Below are 22,321 nucleotides of genomic sequence, written 5' to 3'. Positions count from 1 at the left end.
ACTGACTGTAGGCAGCTTCAGATGCTTCAGATGCTCCTCTCCTGGTTAATGTAAGGCACTAATACGTAAGGAGGACAAGGGAGTGGGGGTCAATGCCAGGAGGAGACCATTTTTAGTAAAAGGAAACATGCTCCCTATTCTCACGGGCTTTGGAAGTTTTAATGGTCTCATGGTTTTTCAGTTTCCATGACAAAACTTCATTCTCCCAAATAGTGTGGTACTCCTACCCTCTGAGTTCTCAACCTTGGCTGCACTTTGGAGTCTCCTGGGGCATGTTAGAAAATACAAATGCCTGAATCCTGGTTCCAGAGATTCTGGTTTAACTTATCACGGATGTGGCCTGAGCATCAGGAGTTTTTAAAGCTCCGGTGATTCAAATATGTCACTGAGGTTGGGAACCACTGGACTGGGTCTGATGGCAATGCTTGTGGTCTGATCCAAACATTGTCTGGGCTTGAAAGATGGCTGCGCCCTTTCCCATCCCCACCTCACTCCCAATTCACAGTTGCAGCTATTACTTTGAAGGCCAAAAGTTGAGCTCTGGATTCCATACTATACTTGGAATACCAGGATTGAATGGGCTTTAGTCTTATAATATGCCCTATACAGAATTATCTTTGAACCCATTTATCTCATTTCATTTTGGTAAATGTGTACACTAATTGTGTATGTGAGTGTGGTGTTTGTGTTCTGTGTATAAGATAGGGGACCAGTCACACACACAGATTTCAATCTGGTGTGTTCTGTTCTGGTATAATCTAAATTCTAGATGTAAAGAGAATTTAAAGTCTCCCCATGTAGCAAAGACCACTGTGCCAGGTGTGAGCCTTCTGAAAGATGTGGAAACCAGAGGGGAGCAATCGTATTTGACCAAATGTCATCCAAAAACTCATGGCTTAGGACATTTTGTGTGGCATTTCCCCCAGTGATTTCATGAGCTACCAATCCATCTTGTCCAGGGAACTGTCAGGGCACAGCCATGTGTTTTTCTTCTTGGCCTTCTATGTATTGGCTGGGGGCGGGGGAGCCATGTGTCCATCTGCTTGATCACTTTCATGGGAAGAAGTCACAGCTAAGAGAAGCACAGGGCATCCCACACAACTCCTCATTGCACACAGCTGTGATGCCATTTGTCCATGCAGCCTGCTTGTGGAAAAAAGGGGGCTGTTGCCTACATTAAGATTCAGCTAGAGTACTGGGGAAACAGTGTGGAAACCTTCACTTCCCAGCGTTTGATTTTGGGTTCCTCAGCCAGCTTGTTTCGTGTAAAGGAGGAGAGAAATAGCAGGGTCTCATTTTTTGTTCTGTAAACAAAATAAACATCTAACTTACCCTTTTCCCTAGATATAGGACACATGTCCTTGTTTAAGGGTGATTGGAAGGGTAGTGAGGCAAGGCAAAGCTTTTTGGCTGATTTTTGTTATGGTAAGAACACAGGAATTTTTGGTTATCCACTGACTTTAGCTACAGCTTAGCAAGTGTGGACCTCATTTTCTCTGAGAATTAACAAGAATGGGATTTAGGCCCTTTTCTGGCAGTTATACCTTAATCCGAGCAGTGACCCTCCTCGCTTGTCACCTCCTTATAAGATAAAGTGTCTCTTAAGCTTGTTTTCCCCTCTAGAGAAAGAGCTAACTGCTGGCTGCTTTGGTCAGGCATGTTGGTCTTACAGAAAGGCTAGGGACTTCTCTTTCCCTCAGAATATTTGGGAGGTTAGCTTAACAAATTGCACGGTAAGACTTCATGTGGGAACCAAAATGGTTTGGCCTTGGTTCCTGATTGAATTCTTACAGGCAGGATCATATGCTCTTTCTCCTGCTACCTTCCTGGAAGTTGCCCAGGAAAGCCCACTCTTGGGGCTCCCACCAACTCTTTCTGTTTTGCCTTAGCCCTCACTGAGATCCAGCTCCCACCTCGATGCTTCTATCAGGCACCTGCCCCCTCCACTTTAGTGTGGGGACCAAGTGGCCTGGGCCTACTCACCCTGCCTTGACAGAGGAAGAAACTAAACACAGACACATACTGCATGTTTGCATGGCTCACAGGGAGTCGCTTCCATCTCACCTCTGTGGACTAATATCTCTCTTTCTCTCTCTTCCTTTCTGTGTTTTTCTCTTTACACACTCTGTAGCTGCCTGAAAATGCTCAACCTGTGGTGAGTCCCTCTCTCCAGTCCACATGCTAGGGGAGTGGACCAGGCTAGGTTGGGATTGGCAAAGCCAAACAAAATGCCTTAGGAACACTCAAAGGCTCCCGTATGCCACCTTGTGCCATACCCACCCAGACTGGGGAACTAGATCCACAAGGTGGGGATGGGCAGGCCTGTACCCAGCAATTAATCTGATCCTTTTTTCCTTCCAAACCCACCACATTGCAGCCTCCTCCTGTCAGAACAGTATCCCACAGTATCCAAAATTGTCTCTTAATTTTTAGCTGAGTGAATTTTTTCTCAAATTAATACAGCTAGATATTAACAGGCAGAGAGGGACAGAGGTAAGAAGACCAGATTACTATACCAGTTGTATAATCAGAATCTAATTATTCCTCACAATTCCAAGGACAGTTGTTGCCAGATAATCTCACATTCTGTGGCTCGGTCTCTAACCTTAAAATTAGCAGCCTTGGAAAAATCTGTGACTTTTCTTTTTGGTTCAGCTGGTTCTTCCATCAGTAGAATATGAGTATCTCCAAATAAGAGAGCTGCTTCTTGGGGGAGAGATGGACATTTTGTGGTTGTTGTTGTTGTTTTGAGTTTTTTGTTTGTTTTTCATTTATTGTCTTTTTTTTTTTTCCTTTTCTTTTCTTTTCCCTTCTTACAAGAGCATATAGTGGGCCAAGGGCCGACTTGGCTAGTGAGACATTGGAGTCTCTCTCTCACTCCTGGAGAAGGTCCCTTGAACGCATTTTTGGGGCAGCATGCGGGTCTTGAAGGGGAAGCCCTGGCGGCTCCACGTTGGGTGGGGCACATTCTCACTGTAAGGCAGTGCCCTCCCTGCCTTGCTTCCTGGGCATTGCCTATGAGCTCCAGGTGCTCGTGAGCTGATTGGTCTGCTGTGGTCTGGAGCCAGAATCTCCTACACTGCACGTGTGGGATAATACTCCGTGTGGTGATAACAGTCTGCTGGCCTCTGTGACTACCTTGTTTCTATTGGTCTTCAGTAACTGAGTTGGGCACCAGTTTCTGTACCCTAACTCTCTAAGCCCAGTTGCCTACAGGGTTTCCCAAGGGACAGAGATGTATTGAAGATAACAATTGGGTTTTATGGAGATAGAATTTATAGTATTACAGTATCAAGGAGTACATTTGGGGCTTCCCTGGTGGCGCAGTGGTTGAGAGTCTGCCTGCCGATGCAGGGGGACACGGGTTCGTGCCCCGGTCTGGGAAGATTCCACATGCCGCGGAGCGGCTGGGCCAGTGAGCCATGGCCACTGAGCCTGTGCGTCCGGAGCCTGTGCTCCACAACGGGAGAGGCCACAGCAGTGAGAGGCCCGTGTACCGCAAAAAAAAAAAAAGAGTACATTTGGCCTATTTATTTAGCAAACATGTGTCTGTGTAATCTGACATCATGGTGGTCCGTTTTTTCCTGTGAGATATCAGTCACATGATCCTGACTGGAAATACAGGGCCTACTTTGTGCTCATCCACTCTGTTCTTGGAACTCTAGGGGGTCTCAAGGCCTTCCCCAAAGAGCTGAGATACAATCTACCTGGAGAGATAAGACATGCATGCTTGAAAGGACACTTTTATGGTATTGTCCCTTGAGAGGTCAGTGTTGACAGGGATGGTTAAGGAAGAATTGATGGATACTGTGGGGCTTAAGGCATTAGAGCAAGGGAAGAATGTACAAGTACAGCAGAGAAACATAGTAAAGGAATAGCTGAAGGGAGAGCCGATCAAAGAATCAGCTGGAAGGAAACCTAAGTACACAAGAAGAGTTCATCACTTGCCTTCAGTCTCTTCTGAGAATAAGACATCTGTATGGAGCCAGTCAGTGGGCTTGGTCTGGGGTCTGACCAAGTTTAACAGGTCCTATTGCTGGTAGTCACCACAGAAACCAAAGAGTTGATTGTGGAGCCCGTTTCCTCGTGGGTAGAATTATTAAAAGCTTCTGCTAGTGCTGAAGTTTTAACTACAGTAACTAGCAAAAATTAAGGCTGTAAACCACAGCTCACACTCTCCTCCAGTCAGGTGAATTCAGCTTTGCACATCAGGTTATGATATGCTTATAAGTAGATATTAATTCTTATGACTTGCCTTGGAGGAGGTAAAAGAAACTGTATCATTTGAAACAGACCAAAACAGTATTTCAAACTTTGTAATGATTGTTCTTAACTTAAAAACACAAAATCATCATCTTAGCATCCTCTGAAAAGCATAAGAACAAAAACTGACTTAAATGTTAGTGATCCCTCTGAAAATCATGGTTAACAGGGAACAGGTAGCTAGCTCTATTGAAGTACTGGTACTCCCATGAGATTTAATTCACCTTATTTAATAATTTCTGGACATTCAGCTTGAAAGAATGTCTGTCTTCTAAAGCATATGTACAAAAAATGACCTTTTTTTAAAATCCTTCCCCAGGGATTCCCTTAAGGACTGAAAACAATCAAAAGTGTTGGTCATTTTTATTTAAAAGAATTTATTCAGCCTCTAAATACAAAGGACACTTTGTTTAGCGACTGTATTGACACCCATTAATAGTACATCACATATGTCATTATACTCTTAGAAAATCTTTTTTAAGACTCTCTTAAGAAGCTCCTATTTCCAACATCTCCATGTTTAATTCATTCAGTTATGGTTAAAGCCCATCATTTTGTCTGTGTAAACATCTATTTCTGCATTCTAAGAAGACACTTTCTCCAAATTTTTGATAACTAGTCCATGGGGTGTGGGAATACAAAGGGGTCTGACTAAAAAAGGGGGGAACCTTAGCTACAGTGGAGGACTTAGGGGTATGCGGAAGTAAGCAACAGCTCTTTATTTCTGTATGAATATTTTTGACATTAAACCCAGAAGGACTGGGCTTCCCTGGTGGCGCAGTGGTTGAGAGTCCGCCTGCCGATGCAGGGGACACGGGTTCGTGCCCTGGTCCGGGAAGATCCCACATGCCGCGGAGCGGCTGGGCCCGTGAGCCATGGCCGCTGAGCCTGCGCGTCCGGAGCCTGTGCTCCGCAACGGGAGAGGCCACAACAGTGAGAGGCCCGCGTACCAAAACAAAAAACAAAAAAAAAAAACCCAGAAGGATTAGGCAAAAGACCCAAAGATAGTTTCTGAGAAAAGCTTTCATTTCAAGGATCCAGCAAGTCTGAGTGACACTTCCAGTTTACTCCCCTCCATCACATGGCATCTTTGACTCATCCACCACTTTCTGCCCCTCACGTTCTCATTTCCCATGTGTCAGCTTCCTGGCAAGAACATATCTTTTGCACCAGCCATGCCATAGCCCTCATCACCCCCTTCTGGAATAGTCGCTGCCTGAGCAAGAGGGGCTTCCTGTTCCAAAGACGGCAGTACAGAGCAGGTACCCGAGCTAAAGGGTGTGTCAGAGCTGTGGCTGTTGAAGGCATCAGGCCCCAGCCCCACCCTAAGCAGGGTCAGTCCTTGAACCCAGTCTGGCACAGCAGCAGCCTCGGAAAGCTTAAGTTGAGGAGGACCCTGCAACCTGATGCTTCCTGGTGATCAACTGTGGCATTGATCCTCTCCAAATGAAGAGTAGGCTGTGCTGATTTCAGTTAAAAGATCTGGGCTCACACAGTTATTAGGGTCAGGGCTTCTCCTGCCTACGCCAGGTAGCTAGCTGGCTGGGGGCGGGATGAGATTAGAAAGAATCCTTAATCCTTCATTGGTAGCATTGTGAGAGCCTCCTAGAGTTCCAGACATCATACTTTTCTTGGTGTTTGTTTGCCTTAATTTAGCCTCCATACCCACTGACCTCCGAAGTTACATTAAATAATTTTGCCCTCTGTATCAAGCGGCAGACAGTGCAGGCTCTTCTCATGCAGCCCTGAGGACCCTTGGTTCGGTATAAAGGAGGATGAGACTTTCAGGTTGGGGTGTTAGACTGGGAAATAAGCCTTCTTCATCCTTCTTCCAAAAATGCCTGCTTCCACCCTGCTGCCTAGCCTGTAGCACTTTGATGATGAGGTTTGGAATAAAGCAGCTCTCTCCTTTGGCTTTCCTGGCAGACACTGCCCACTGCCTCCAGTATGTGCACTGTAGATGGCGGGCGACCCTGTGGGCGGGTGCCAGGGGGGAGTTCCACCCCTGCAATAAGCAGAGGCAGGCAGAAATCTGTTGGCAGCTGCGGGCCTCCCGCACTGACTTGTGGTCTTCCTTGTGCTCCAGGTGCTGCTGCTTCTTTAAGAGGAAAAGGAAGAAGACTGCTCAGCGCCACAAGTGACCCGTGCCTCCCAGGAGTCCTCAGGCCCTGGGGACTCTGACTTGATTGCACCCGCAGCTCCTGCCATTTCTCATTGGAAGGGACTCCTCTGTGGGGGAGGGTGGAGATCCAAACCAAAAAGAAGAAAAACAGACGCCCCCAGAAGGAGCCAGTGTGGGCAGCCAGGGCCCAGTGGGTCAGTGGCCGCCCCTACCTGCCTGAGGCTCTGAGCAGGTCCCAGAGCCACTGGTCCTCCACTGCTTACCCTTGGGGCCGCCTGGTTGACTCTCCTTCCTATTGTTTACAGTGAAGGTGTCATTCACAAAAACTCAAGGACTACTATTCTCTCCCCTCCCCTTAGTTTACTTGCTCCTGGTTCTTGCCCCACCCTCAACCCTCTCCAGCATAAAAGCTAATGAGCTGAAGGCTTTGTCTGCTGAAGGAGCTTGAGAGGCTGGGGGTGCGGCCAAGAAGGTAGGAGGGAGATGCAGGCCAAGGCTGGAGAAGAACCTTCTCTGCCCACCAGGTGTGTCTGGCAGTATGGCTCCCTCTTCCTCTGTGCCTGTGCAGCCTCCATCCCGAGCTGGCCACGGGGTGCAGGTTACTCCCTCCTTCCCTCTTGTGAAGTTACACTGTAGGACACAAGCTGTGAGAAATCTGCAGTCTACTGTCCCTGTGTGTTGGCGTTCTTAGCTTTCTTGACAAGCGAACTCTGTTCTCCAGACAGTACTAGAACATTGCAAATTGTTCTGAGCAAAGGACAAAAAAAACTGACTTTGTTGCACTTTTAGTTTTTTTTTTTTAAACAAAAAACATGGCAGATGCATATTGTGTCTGGTTATATTGGGAGTTTTACTTTTTTTTTCTGTTTTGAGGGGGATGGGGCCAGCCAAGCCATTTGGAGAGAACATGGGTCCAGAGGACATTCTCAATGGAAAGAGTTGGGTCTGCAGCACCCAGAAGAGAAGAAGCCAAACTCTGTGTCATTCTGAGTGAACTCTCAGGTTGGCAAGGAAACATACTTGAATTTTCATTCATCTTCTCAGCTGCTGAAGAATGTCCCTACCAGAGCCTCTTGACCTCATCAGCCTGCAGTTTGGACAACCTAGCTCTCCAGCACATGGGATGAGCCAGCCAAGCCAGACTGTGACAGGAGACAGTTCATCCCAGAGAAGGAGATGCTTAACAAAAAAAATCTGAAATATCTGTTTCCTCCACTGCCAGGGACTTCCAGGTAGATAGCCATGTGACTTCCTTAGTGACTTGGGGGACAAAATTAGTGATGAAACAGCCACCACTGTATTGCCACTAGTGGACAAGAAGGAGGAAAGTGATCCTGCCTTCCAACTGCCAGAGGAACCTCAGGATTTGGCTCATCGTAGGGCCAGGAAATAAAATTGGTCTGTACTGTTTGCCCCAATAGCTGAGTTACAGCATTTGGGCTGGCCTGCCTTATCAGAAACCAAGTACCTGCAAATCTTCTTCCAGCAGGTCCATAGCCGCAGGCTTAGGCCTCAGTGTATGGGGCTACAGTGAACAGGAGGGTAAGATTGGTTAGTGCTGGAAAATTCCTGGGGAAAGGAGACTGAAATGAAAGGTGTGAAATTATCCTCTCACTTGGACTTAGACTCCTTCTAGATGAGATGGCCACGCATCTAGAGCCTGTTCTCCCCGGTACACTCTCCATGTCCAGACATGCTGCCAGGAAGGGTCTTGGTTCCTCATTCACTGCTTGAAAAGTCGCCAATGTATGGAGTTAATAGAACTTCTCATGCTTGATTTTCATTTGAGATGAGCGACTTATCCAAACAGTGACTTCTCGTTCCAGATGTGATCGAGGAGAAAGGATTAATTACATCAGAGAACGAGGTCTTGTATCTGGGGGTAGAGAGAGCTAACCATGGAGGACAGTGGCTGGTGACTTAATCTGGGGGTTTTGGGAACATGGAAATCATTGCCTCTGGCTTGAGATGTAGGGCTGTCTTTTGGACTGGAGGATGCAGATATACTTTCTGGTAGTTGGTATTTTCTGACAAGTCCCTTCATGTGTCTTACATGGAGCAGAGATAGCAGCGGTAGCGTGGATCAGTTACTGGGCTTCACCTGTGTTCCACTGGTCCTTGGCTAGGAATATCACTTCACTGGCTTCAAATTTGCCTAGCTTATATAAAGATTGTAACCTTTAATTTCTTTAAAAGAAAATTTCCTATAAACAGAACAGAATGGCTGGGAGATGCAGGGTCACACCGCTTCCCCACAAGAATTTTGAATATTGGGGTTTGCTTCCTTGACATTAGCTGGTGGTTAAGGCACTGTCACTGAAACTTACATAGTTTCTCAGTTGGCATTTGGGTAACTCTTCTCAATTTGCATAACTCTAATTTCCCTTATAGAATCTTTAACCTCCACATCCCTGTGTAGAAAAAGCCTTGCTTCTCATGGGAGGGCAAGAGGAAATGGTGGCAAAGTCCGGAGCATCCCTGGCACCCCTTAATCCACTAAGTGCCTCCCCACCTCCACGAAAAAGCAAAGGAATTTACCAGCTTGGCTGCAGGGCAAGCCCTCTTGCAGCTGGGTTTGTGACTTTTTCAGGGTCTTAACTTTGTTTTAAAGGCTCGCTATTGCGGGATTTAACCTGAGCAGTTGTGGGGTTCTTCCTAATGCACTATTCTCACTCTCTGCCCCCCTCAGATCTCTTACTAGATATTTGATTTTTCATAACAAAGGTGAAGAGCCCCAGTCCTTCTGGCATGCATAGTAATGGCGATCCTCCCAGGGCCATTGGTACTCCAGGGTGGTTCCAGACCCCCAAGAGAGTCTACTGTGATCTTCCTTTAAAAAAGAAAAAAAAAAATTTTTTTTTTCTTTTTAAGAAGGATACCTAAGGAGTAATTTGGCCATCAGTTTCATCCCCATCAGCACATCCCATCAGGCCTCCCTCCTCAGCCCCGTTGCTATCGTCGAGTAGCTATATTCCTCAGCCAGGGCCTCGGGGTTGGGCACTCCCTCCACCTACCGCCCACCCAAATCCGCTTGCTCGGTAGTCTTTGAGCTTCCTTCACTCCATAACCATGATACCTAGGGATCTTTTTCTTCAGGATTGATGCAGTTGCTGAGTTAGCATTAAGCACTAACAACATTAGGGGTTCTCCCAAGCCCTGCAGTCCTTCAGGCATTGCATCCTGAGCAGATTGAGGCAAGCAGGCCAGGAATCCAAGACCTAAGGGATCCTTCCCTTGTGACCAGAGCATGGCTGTGTCTGTGCAGTAAGGGTTGATTACTTGCTGTGCATCCCTTGGCGTTTCCCAGTGATTTCACTCCAGACTGCTCTGCAAGGATGTGCAGTGTGTGCCAGCAGCAGCATGCTTTCATGTCTGCCTTAATTAACATACTCCTGCCATTTGGGGTCTGTCTAGGAGGAAACGGTCTAGGAAGGTACAAAGTCAGGTGATGAGGTTGGTCTCCAGTTAAAGCCCCATTTTATTTTGGGATATAGGGCAACGGAAGACAGCAGGATCCTGAGTTTTTCAGTAGAAGTGTTGATTGCCTGTTCGTTCTCAGTGAACTCCAAGTTCTTAGAAACAGCCCCTGCCATTAGCCAGAAGAGGTGTCCGTCGCCTCTAAAGTACCTTCCAACCTGGTTCCCTGGAAATGTACCTTGGGAGTACATATTCAGTGTTGGTTCTCAGCGTTAGTAACCACTTCTGTTGTCAGAAATGAGTGAGGGTAAGGTTATGTCAGAGTGGTTACTAAAGATCATAGCCTTAACTTTTTTTTATGCAAAAGAGACAACCTGCTCCCCGCTCCAGTGAGCAGCATGGCCTGCGTTTATCAAAAATAAGTACTTCCACGGCAGCCTAGAAAGGATCTCCTCTAAGGAACTTGATCTTTCTTCTGATGCATCTTTCCCAAGTCTGCATGCCTCGTGTGTCGCAGTCACCTCTTCCATTTTCATATTTAAACTAGTTTTCATTCCCAGTGAATTTCCCTGACAACATTTTCTCCAGTGTCAGAGCCATGTTAGGGCTAGAATTTCTCAGATCGGGAGCTTGCATTGTCATACAGCCAACATTGCCTTTGTCAGGCCACTGCCACCAATCCACCATTGCCCCAAGGTGGGCAGGTGAATTCCAGAAACCCTTAGGGAGCCAGGATAACTTGGCACCCCATCTGGATTGGCCTGAGCAGCAGGTACTTGTCTCTGGGGTTCTTGCTTTTGCCAACTTCAGGGCTCCAGGAAGGTCCCATCTAGAGGTTGATGGCCAGTGACTCCCAGTCTTCCCCAGGATGGGTTGGTAGGAATCAAAATGGGATGCCTGTGGTTTGGTTTTCTTGGGTGGGTGTTTGTTTTTGATGGGGGAGGAGAGTGATTTTGTTTCTGAATAAGAAAAAGAGGAAACCATGGCTCTTTTGAGGGTTTGCAGTTTTAAGCAGTGTTTTAGCCACAAATAAGAAATCTTAGAAGTCTTTGATCAATTAAGGAGTCTTAAAATGTTTTCCCTAATTCCTTTTGCAGGTGACTGAGTGCAAAAGAATAGTCTCCATTGTATTCAAAATAGTAAGTAGGTTACCTGGATATAGACAGTAGTAGTTGACATATTTTCTCAAAAAGCGACCAGGAAGTCCACTCCAGAGTTTGTTTGTAGCTCAGCTTGTATTACAAAGGAAAAAGTGAACGCGTACTCCATATATTTCTAGTTTGATTACCAAACTCAGTGTTATAAAGAAACCTCAGTTCTGTGGACAGAATTTATTTTGTTACTTTTCTTTTTTACTTCTCACAATCATCTTTCCAGTGCCATCACCACCTTCAAAGCAGAGGGTTATCCATGGTAAGAAATGGGGATGCAGTGCAGCCGTCCCAGTAACACACACAAGAGGACAGCTATCCTGATTGCCCCTTCCCCGCAAATCCCCTCTTTCAGAGCAGGTGAGACATTTTCAGTGTTCCTCTTTATGAGCTCCAGACCAAATCCCAGGCCAGCCCTTAACACCAAAAGCTTTTTTAAGAGGCTTATCAATCTGTTAGGAATGTCTCAGGAAGATGAGCCATTTCTTTGGTGGGGGGGGTGTTACGGGGGACTGTATCTATAGATGGGTGTGTGTGGTTGCATTTGTATGCGTGTGTGTGTGTCTGTGTGTGCACATGCGTGCCAGCACTCATCTGTATGCATTTCACTTCTGTAAGGCCGACTGGCCCGAGGCAGGGGAACGCAATCAGATTCACAGGTTGCATCAGGCCTAAACTCTCCGGACCACCCAGTTCCAGAAACTGACCTGGAGACTTTCCGGACCACCCAGTTCCAGGAACTGACCTGGGGACCTTCCACCCGGTCCAGCCTTCCCGCCTTTCGAGGGGCGGGACTAGCGGTCCCAAGACTGGTGTAACCGGCACCAGATACTGCCACGATACCCGAAGAGACCACCAAATAAGGAATACCCTGCACCCTCCCAGATTCATCACACCCCTTTCCCTTCTTCCCCTATAAAATCTTGCCCAACCCTCACCCGGGTGCGACTTCTCTGGCCCCTTTCTCTCGGACCAGTGAACCTCGCCCGGGAGCGCCCCCTAATAAAGCTCACTTGAAGCTTTCCTCTGTTTCGCGGTGCCGTCTGTTAAGATCCGACCTTACATTTGGTGCCGAAACCCGGGAGGGGTACCAAGCCCCGCGGGTTACCGCGCGGGCCGCTCCTCCCCTCCCCCAGGAGACAACTAGGGAACCTCTACTCATCCACCCGATCCGGCAGAAAACGGCTTAAGTCCTCTGCTTTGTTCCCTCTGAACCCCAGAGTCCCTACCCACCGGACTCTCTGTCCCTAATCGCGGCCGCGTCAGGGACTCCTCCGTCCTCTCTCCGGGCCTCGGGCAACTGTGGAGATGTCCCAATCGCCTGACCGCCCTCCGACCTGCCGTGAATTGGAGACCGAGACCAGGGATGCCTCTCTCCCTCTCCATTCACTCAGGGACAGACTGGGGGTCATGGGAACCTCACAATCGAAACCAGATTCTAAGACGCCCCTGGGGTGTCTCCTAGTCAATTTTACAGCCGTCGGTTTCTCCCAAGATCTCCGTTGCCGACGGCTTATTTTCTATTCCACTGTGGCCTGGCCACAATATCCTCTAGACAATCAATCCAAATGGCCTCCTGAAGGGACTTTTGATTTTAACATCCTCCGTGATCTAGATAATTACTGCCGCAGGACGGGCAAATGATCCGAGGTCCCCTACGTTCAGGCCTTCTGGTATTTACGCTCCCGCCCTTCCCTCTGCGTCGATTGTTCCACTTCCCAGATCCTTCTTGCCAGACAGACATCTCCTACATCCAAGCCCCTAATTTCCTTTGAAGATGACCCCTCTCCACTAGCCGACCCACTCGAATCTCTCGCCTCTCCCCCCTCCAGAGCTCCTCTCCAACCTCCACCCTACCCTGAAGCGGTCCCTCCTCCTCCCGAACCCGCTCCGGCCCATCCAACCGCTCCCCCGCCTCCCTCAACGGTTTCTCCTCCCACGCCCCTTGCTTCGCCAATTAGTGCGCATACACGCTCTCACGACTCCCGAGATCCAAATCTCCTCTGCCCTCTGAGGGAGGTAGCAGGAGCGGAAGGATTAGTTAGAGTTCATGTTCCCTTTTCCCTCCAAGATCTCTCTCAAATAGAAAAGCGATTAGGCTCCTTTTCTGCCGAGTCTTCCCGCTACATCAAAGAATTTCGCTACCTCTCTCAAGCTTACGATCTAACCTGGCACGATATCTTTGTGATCCTATCTTCTACTCTGACCCCTGACGAGAGGGAAAGAATTCAAACTGCTGCCCGAAACCATGCAGATCAGGTTCACCTTACCGACAACTCCATGCCTGTCGGAGCGACTGCCTTACCTGGCACTGATCCAGGCTGGACTTATCAGGATGGCCAAGATGGCCGTCGTAAACGCGACCTCATGATCCAATGCCTCCTGGCTGGCATGCAGGCTGCCGCTCATAAGGTAGTCAATTTTGAAAAACTAAAAGAGATAACCCAAGAACCTAATGAAAATCCAGCTATCTTTCTCAATCGCCTTACAGAGGCCTTAACTCTCTACACCCGGCTGGATCCCGACACCCTGGCAGGGGCAGCGGTCCTAGCCACCTTTTTTTTTTTTTTTTTTTGCAGTACGCGGGCCTCTCACTGCTGTGGCCCCTCCCGTTGCAGAGCACAGGCTCCGGACGTGCAGGCTCAGCGGCCATGGCTCACGGGCCCAGCCGCTCTGCAGCATGTGGGACCCTCCCGTACCGGGGCATGAACCCGCGTCCCCTGCATCGGCAGGCGGACTCTCAACCACTGCGCCACCAGGGAAGCCCCTAGCCACCCATTTGATCACCCAATCAGCCCCGGACATCCGAAAGAAATTAAAACGGGCAGAAGACAGCCCTCAAAGCCCTATTCGAGATCTGGTAAAGATGGCCTTTAAAGTCTACAATGGCCATGAGGATTTGGCAGAATCCAGCGGACAGGATCGGATGCACCAGAAGGTGGCCCTCCAAACCCAAGCTCTTGTAGCCGCCCTAAGGCCGACCATCTCCCATGGATCACAGCATCCACGGGGTCCGCAAAAGGCAACCCCACCGGGGGCCTGCTTCAAATGCGGAAAAGAAGGCCACTGGGCTTGCCAATGTCCCAATCCCCGACCTCCTTCTAAGCCCTGTCCCAGCTGCGGGCTAACGGGCCACTGGAAGAGTGACTGCCCTACAACTGGCCCTCCCTCAGCGTCTCCACGCCGGGGGGGGGGGGGCAGGCCGACCCAACGGCATTACCATTCGAACTGCTGGGATTGGCTGACGACTGACGGCGCCCAGACTCGCAGACCCCCATCACCCTCGCCGAGCCCAGGGTAACGCTACAGGTAGCGGGTAAGTCCATCTCATTTCTGGTGGACACGGGGGCTACCTATTCGGTCCTGCCTACTTATTCTGGGCCAGTTTCTCCTTCCCAGATCTCGGTCATGGGTATTGATGGCAAACCATCCTTCCCACTCCAGACCGGTCCACTCCCATGTCATATCGAAGGACTCCCTTCTATTCATTCCTTCTTAGTCATACCATCCTGCCCAGTTCCCTTGCTAGGCCGAGATGTCCTTTTCCACTTAGGGGCCTCCCTCCAGCTGGTTAGACTTGACCCTAAGGTCCCCTCCTCCCAACTCCTGCTTCCTCTTCTCGGCCTGTCTCTAGAACCCTCCCCCTCCTATCCCCCACTTCCAATCACACTGGACCCAATCAATCCCCAAGTCTGGGGTACTTCTAAGCCCATAATAGCAACACACGATTCCCCCGTCCTCATCCGCCTAAAGGACCCCTCCAAATTTCCATCAAGGCCCCAATTTCCGATCTCTGAGACTCACCTTAGGGGCCTACAACCTATTATCACCAGACTCCTAAACCAGGGACTCCTTATCCCCACTGACTCTCCCTGCAACACCCCCATCCTGCCTGTCCGCAAGGCCTCTGGGGATTATCGCCTGGTCCAGGACCTCCGACTAGTCAATGAGGCCATAATTCCTCTCCACCCAGTAGTACCAAACCCATACACTTTGCTCTCCCATATCCCCCCATCCACAACCCACTTTACGGTTCTGGATCTCAAAGATGCCTTTTTCACTATCCCCCTACATCCCGACTCCTATTTCCTCTTCGCCTTTACCTGGACGGATCTGGATACTCATACTTCCAGTCAGCTCACCTGGACAGTTCTTCCCTAGGGCTTCTGCGACAGTCCTCACCTCTTCGGTCAGGCGCTGGCACGGGACCTCACGTCCTGCTCCCTTACCCCCAGCACACTCCTTCAATATGTAGATGACCTTCTCCTTTGTAGCCCATCTCTCAGCCTCTCAAGACAACATACTGCAGATCTCCTCACTTACCTTGGCTCTCGCGGTTATCGGGTCTCCCCAGCCAAGGCTCAGTTATCTGCATCTTCTGTAACCTACCTGGGGCTCCACCTTACCCCTACCACAAAAGGTCTAACAGCCGATCGCACCCGGATTATCTGTGAACTCCAGCCTCCGGAAACAGCGGAACAAATTCTCTCCTTTTTGGGCCTTATAGGATTTTTCCGACACTGGATCCCTAACTTTGCTCTCCTCACTAAACCCTTATATCTAGCTGCTAAAGAAACCCCTCAAGGACCCCTCACCTCTCCTTCCGCCGTTCGACAGGCCTTTCTCACCCTCCGTAACGCTCTGATATCTTCTCCTCCCCTTTCTCTGCCCAACCCAAACCGACCTTTTCACCTTCTTGTGGATGAACGGGCCGGAATAGCCACTGGACTCCTTGCCCAGCCTGTAGGGCCTTCCTACCGCCCCGTGGCTTACCTCTCCAAACAGCTAGACGCAACCATTCGGGGATGGCAACCATGCCTTCGGGCCCTAGCAGCAGCAGCCGAACTGACCAAACACTCAAACTGACTCTGGCCCAGCCACTAACCGTGTTTTCCTCCCACCGGCTGGTCAACCTCCTAGGCCACAAGTCTCTCTCCCTCCTGGGCCCCTCCCGCATCCAGGAGTTCCACCTACTATTTATTGAAAACCCAGCTATTTCTCTTGATCTCTCCCCCGCCTGCACCCGGCTTCCCTCCTGCCTATCTCTGGCACCGGGGGTTTTCCATCCCATTCCTGCCCTCATGTCATAGAAACCTTCAAACCACCACAAGAGGGACTCTTTGACACCCCTCTTTCAAATCCGGACCGCACTCTCTTTGTGGACGGTAGTTCGATACTCGGTCCTGACGGACGCCGACGGGCAGCCTACGCGGTGATAACTATCTCAACTATTATCGAGGCTAACAGCTTCCCAGAAGGAACGACCTCCCAAAAGCCTGAACTAATCGCACTTACACGAGCCCTTAACCTTTCCAAAGACCAAAGGGTTAACATCTACACAGACTCTAAATATGCCTTTCTCATTGCACACAGCCACTCAGCACTGTGGAGGGAACGCGGATTTCTGACCACTAAGGGATCCCCAGTGGTCAACGCTTCCCTCATTGCAAAACTCCTGGAGGCCCTCCAGCTTCCTAAAGAAGTAGCAATTATCCATTGCAGGGGTCATCAACCCCCATCCAACCCAACAGCACAAGGTAACTCGAAGGCCGATTCCGTGGCCCGAGAGCTTACAAAAGGGGATCCTCCAGCTCCACTCCTATTTCGTACCAGTCCTACCCAACCCACATATACCCCGCACGAGGAAGCTGCCTTACTATCAAAAGGGGGACACAAAGACAACAAAGGATGGATTTTTATAGACAACAAAATTGCCCTACCTCTGGCCCAAGCAGCCGGCCTCCTATCAGACATCCATAAATCCTTACACATTGGTCCAAAAGCAATGTTCCGTTTTTTGGACCCCCTCTTTCATCTGCCAGGACTTAGAGAGGCCATCTCAAAGATTCACATGGCCTGCCAAACCTGCGCATCCGTCTCCCCACAAGGAGGCCTACGGCCCCGAATTCCTACACACCAGATGCGTGGACATCAGCCTGACAGATCGACTTTACCCATATTCCCCGCTGCAAATGCTTCCAATATCTGCTCACTCTCATTGACACCTTTTCAGGTTGGATCAAGGCCTATCCAACAACTCGAGAAACGGCAGACACAGTCGCCACCATCCTGCTTCAGCACATCATCCCCCGATTTGGTCTGCCGGTCTCCATTCAGTCGGATAACGGACCCACCTTTGTCTCTCAGGTGGTTCAACAGGTATCCGAGGCTCTCCAGATCACCTGGAAACTCCACATCCCCTACACCCCCAATCATCCGGTAAGGTTGAACGCGCCAATGGGATCTTAAAAGACCACCTCACCAAACTGTCCCTTTGAGGTCCGTGTCTCATGACCCGACCTGCTTCCTCTAGCCCTTACCCGAATCCGAGCCTCACCTCAGACTCCTACTGGCCTCAGTCCATTTGAACTACTTTACGGCCGCCCTTTCCTCCTTCACGACCTACCAACCCAGAGTCCACCCCTAGCCTCCTACCTTCCCTACCTCTCCCTGCTTCGCCGTCTTCTCCGCGAACACGCTGACCGTCATCTACCGACAGTGACTGTCTCTGAAACTTCCTCTCTCCCTCTACAGCCCGGCGATAGCGTCCTCCTCAAAGAATTACACCCTCAATCTCTCAAGCCACGGTGGACAGGCCCCCATACGGTGATCCTCACAACTCCCATGGCAGCTAAACTCTTGGGACACCCCTCCTGGTACCATGTCTCCCGCCTTAAAATGGCCCCAACTCCAGAGACTTGGACAGCCCTACCGCTGGGTCCCACGAGACTACGGCTTGTCCGTCACCCTGTCTCTCCTCCTGCTCCTCCTCCTGCCACCCAGTACTCACCAGATTTCCCTATGGCGCTTCCATGTCCACGGGACATGGCAAGCTAAAGGTCGGACCCACGCCCGAGTCCTGGGCACGGGAGACTGCCAACCAGATGGGTGCCAGGCCCTGGTAACAGTCCAGATCCCCATCTCTAACATAGAAGGTGTTCTCCTGGGATGGTCCACCCCCGCTGTCTGCTTCACTTACGATCAGACCTGAGACTACTGTCAATGGTGGGATGAGACCTATGGAGGGTGCCCCCATCACTCATGTAACATCCACGTGGCAAAACTAGATACCAGGAGCTCGCTCCGACAATCCCACCTGCTCACCACAAATGGCAAGGGTCAATTATTCATCAACATCAAAGATCCCTGGGACACAAGATGGGTAAAAGGGGTACAAGGAAAAATCTACTGATGGGCAACTGATGCCTACCCCGTGGGCTCTATCAGGGTCTTTCGCTCATATATCAGTTTGATTCCCAAAGTTATCCAACAGTTGAGAGAACAAGCCACTGCCATCCAGGAAACAGAACAAGCCCTAAGACACCAACTACCTCACCCCGAACACAAAGAGGATCCTTTTTCTTGATTGACCCTCGTCCGTCAAGCAATACAGATACTCAACCACACAGGAATAGGTAACATCTCCGACTGCCTTCTATGTGCCTCGCTTGGCCGGCCACCCTTGGCTGCTGTCCCACTTGACCAGCCCTTCAATTCTACTTCCTACACCTCCCCAAACCCACCTTTTTCCCAGTTAAAAGTCCCCATATTCCTTGATTCAAAAAACTCACCATCTGTTACAGCAGCCGCCCAAATCTAGCTGATACTGGGTTTCTTTGCAACTCATCCCTCACGGTAAACACATCAATTGAAGCGCCACCAGGCATGTTTTTGTGGTGCAATGGTTCCCTCACAAAAGAGATCAATTCTTCCTCCCCCTTCCCATGTATCCCCGTTACTCTTGTCCCACAACTCACACTGTATAGCCAAGCCGAATTTTCCTCGCTAATCACGCCGCCCTTTACCCGACAGAAAAGAGCTAGCTATCTTTCTTCCTCTGGTCGCAGGCATCTCTCTCGCCTCCTCCCTGGTCGCTGCAGGCCTCAGGGGGGAGCTCTAACACATAGTGCTTCAACATCCCGCGACTTAGAACATAAACTCCAGCTAGCCATTGAAGCCTCCGCCGCCTCCATCTCCTCTCTCCAGCGCCAAATCGCCTCCATAGCCCGAGTTGCTCTCCAGAATCGACAAGCCCTGGATCTCCTGATGGCCGACAAAGGAGGTACCTGCCTCTTCCTACAGGAGGAATGCTGCTATTACATCAATGAAACAGGACTCGTCGAAGACAACGTAAACGCCCTCCATCGCTTAAGAGAAGAACTCCAACGCAAACACCAACAGTCCGCCTCCCCAGTTCCCGATTGGTGGCGATCCACCCTCTATACCTGGCTAACACCAATCTTAGGCCCCTTAATTCTCATCTGTATCTTGCTCATGTTTGCCCCCTGCTTTCTTAGGTTCCTTCGCAGGCGCATGGAGGAAGTCTCTCGGGTGGCCACAAACCAAATGCTCCTTGGTCCTTGCACCTTGCTTCCTACAGAACCCCCCACTGGTCTCCCCTAAGCCTCGGACCTCTGGTTGCCCGACTCCCCTTTCTACGCCCCCATTCAGCATGAAGTAGCCAGAGATCAGAACGCCGCCCCATTACACCAAAGATGTCGGGATGTAAGGCCAACTGGCCCGAGGCAGGGGAACGCAAAAACTCTCCGGACCACCCAGTTCCAGGAACTGACCTGGGAACCTTCCACCCGGCCCAGCCTTCCCTCCTTTCGAGGGGCGGAACTAGCAGTCCCAAGACTGGTGTAACCGGCACCAGATATTGCCACGATACCCGAAGAGACCACCAAATAAGGAATATCCTGCGCCCTCCCAGATTCACCACACCCCTTTCCCTTCTTCCCCTATAAAATCTTGCCCAACCCTCGCCCGGGTGCGACTTCTCTGGCCCCTTTCTCTCGGACCAGTGAACCTCGCCCGGGAGCGCCCCCTAATAAAGCTCACTTGAAGCTTTCCTCTGTTTCGAGGTGCCGTTTGTTAAGATCCGACCTTACAACTTCCATAAAGACTCACAGCCCACCTGAAGAAAAAGACCCTCACAGCCCAGGTTGCTGGGACCATGTGTTCCTGAATATTCTCGGAAGTAAACAAGAAACAAATGAGTTTCTCAAATTGGTGGGGCAGCAAGCTGGCTCTGGGAATGAGCCCCATTTATCAAGCAGAAGAGTAAACATCAGAAAAAAAGATGAAACCAAAAATATTATAAGCTCCCTCCAATGGAAAATAATGTTCATTCATCAATTCCCATTGGATGTATTACATGCTCTAATTTATTATATTATTATTTTGTCTGTTTCTTTAATCTTTGCCCATTGTACTTTTTAAAAGATGTTGGGACGTTGACTGCAATTTTTTAAGACTAGATAATGTATAAATCAGCTGTGGAAATCAGTTTTAATTGATGCGTGGATGTGTCTGATTATTGTTAAATGCTTTTTAACCTTTTATTTTAGATACGTAATTTTGTTTCATAAACCCTGGCACTGGTCTGCAAAGCTCAGCTGTGAAAATGAAACTTGTAGTATTTTTAAACATGAATGTCAATTTCAAGTGTATTTGAAACAGTTCCTCCAGGAGAGAGATTTGTACACCATTAAGTAGAAACTCCTCTGCAGAGGAAGAAGCCTTCTTTGGAGTAAATGGAAATGGGTCTTGATATTATCTCAGAAGTAGCCCATTTCCTAGGGCACCATGGAAAACACAAATGTGATCTCTAAGTATACCTCTTCTCCAATCTGGGGAGGAAAGGACTCAGTTTGCACCCTTTTTGTATATAAAATAAAATGTCTTATCTTTCTTGGCTAATTTTGCTTGTTTGGTTGGTTGGTTTGTCTGCTTTTAAGCTCTCCTGGTTCATTTGTAACGAAGAATCCGTCTAGGACTCTTAGTTACAAGGCTCCAGGAATGAAAATAATGCCTGATACTTCGGCATTCTTGCGTCATTCTTTTGGGTTGAACATTGACCTCTCCTGTGGGTCACTTTAAAAATAAATATTTCTGGGACTTCCCTGGTGGCGCAGTGGTTAAGAATCTGCCAGCCAATGCAGGGGACAGGGGTTCGAGCACTGGTCCGGGAATATCCCACATGCTGCGGAGCAACTAAGCCTGTGCGCCACAACTACTGAGCCTGCACTCTAGAGCCTGCAAGCCACAACTACTGAAGTCCGTGCATCTAGAGCCCGTGCTCCGCAACAAGCCACCACAACGAGAAGTCCCCGCACTGCAACAAAGAGTAGCCCCTGCTCGCCGCAATTAGAGAAAGCCCGCGTGCAGCAAAAAAGACCCAACACAGCCAAAAATAAAATAAATAAAAAAAAAAACACAAATATTTCTGGCAGAATTTAGACATTCATCACTCACATACTAATTCCTGTATCCCTGTGGTTCTTAGGTCCTAGAACACCAGGAAGTTAGGATCTGCTCTGGAACAACTATGAAATGGCAGCTTTGTAATTCTGCTCTACTAATGAAGAACATCTATACAGACAGAAGGTATAACTATGATGTGCATATATGGCACACAACAACTGCCAGTCTGGCCATCATTGGTTCCAATTTTTTCTGTTGCTACTCAATTGCTACTTAACGATTTCTTCTTTCACTAGTAAAAAACACGTTTAAGATCAGCATAAGAGGGACTTCCCTGGTGGTCCAGTGGCTAAGACTGTGCTCCCAATGCAGGGGGCCTGGGTTCGATCCCTGGTCAGGGAACTAGATCCCAGATACTGCAACTAAGAGTTTGCCTGCCAACACCGATGATCCCGCATACTGCAACTAAGACCCGGCGCAGCCAAATATTTTTTTAAAAAATCATCATGAGAGAAAAGCTTCATATTGAGAGCACTGTATCCGTCGAGCTTATTTTTTTTTCAAAGGTGGTGGGGGGAGGTGGGAAGAAAGTTGCTTTTATGCTGTTTTAGCATTAATTAGTTCCTCATGTGGAGAAGGCTACTTTGAAAACATAGCTTGGTAAACAATTTTCCCAGTGTGGGCAGTGTGAGACCAGCGAGTGGGGAAAGAGGCTTAAGAGACCCAAAAAATGAAGAGGAGAGGAAGAGGGGGTTGAAAGATCATCTTTCTCAGTGCAACAGTTTTACCTAGAAGAACCTCCACCTCATTGAGAGGTGGTCTGGATTGAGGTGTGAGAATTAGAAACAACAAATGTTATTTGCATTTATTTGAGAGAACTGTCTGTTGAAGCTCTGCAGTCTGCCTGCAGTGACCTCAGTGTAAGGAAGGACAAGGTAATGTCAGTGGCCATGCATAACCTCAAACTCAGGTCAGCACCTTATATAGAGACCAAATTGCCAAGTTCGACTATAGAAATGGAGCCATGTCTACCTACAATCTGGGCTGTGAAGACCAGGAATTCCTGTAAAGTTAATCTTTGAAAATTAAAGACATTTAATAATGTCATGGTTCCTAGCTTTAGAAAGATGTCAGTGGCAATTTTGGGTGTGTGTGTGTGCTA

At 49.0% G+C, this 22,321-nt stretch overlaps 1 protein-coding gene across 3 annotated transcripts in view; it reads left to right on the top strand.

The window, feature by feature from the left end:
• CSNK1G1 (casein kinase 1 gamma 1) overlaps nt 1–12,311 on the top strand; it is a 152,635-nt gene extending 140,324 nt beyond the window's left edge. The window contains exons 13-14 of one of the 3 annotated variants that reach the window (XR_014293845.1): nt 6,350–11,313; nt 11,572–12,310. Coding sequence is in view for 2 of the 3 variants with exons in the window: in XM_082618387.1 (XP_082474513.1) it covers nt 6,350–6,404 (55 nt within the window). In the remaining variant the exon portion in view is untranslated. Of the gene's footprint in view, nt 1–6,349 lie in introns of all 3 variants that reach the window. The other 2 variants (XM_082618387.1, XM_082618386.1) reach the window with 2 other exon arrangements.
• The last annotated feature ends 10,010 nt before the right edge of the window (nt 12,312–22,321 follow it).

This window comes from Mesoplodon mirus (genome assembly GCF_964341445.2).
Source record: "Mesoplodon mirus genome assembly, chromosome: 4".
NCBI classification, from domain to species: domain Eukaryota; kingdom Metazoa; phylum Chordata; class Mammalia; order Artiodactyla; family Ziphiidae; genus Mesoplodon; species Mesoplodon mirus.
Note: the sequence above shows the minus strand (reverse complement) of the source record. Positions and strands in the feature narration are given on the sequence as shown.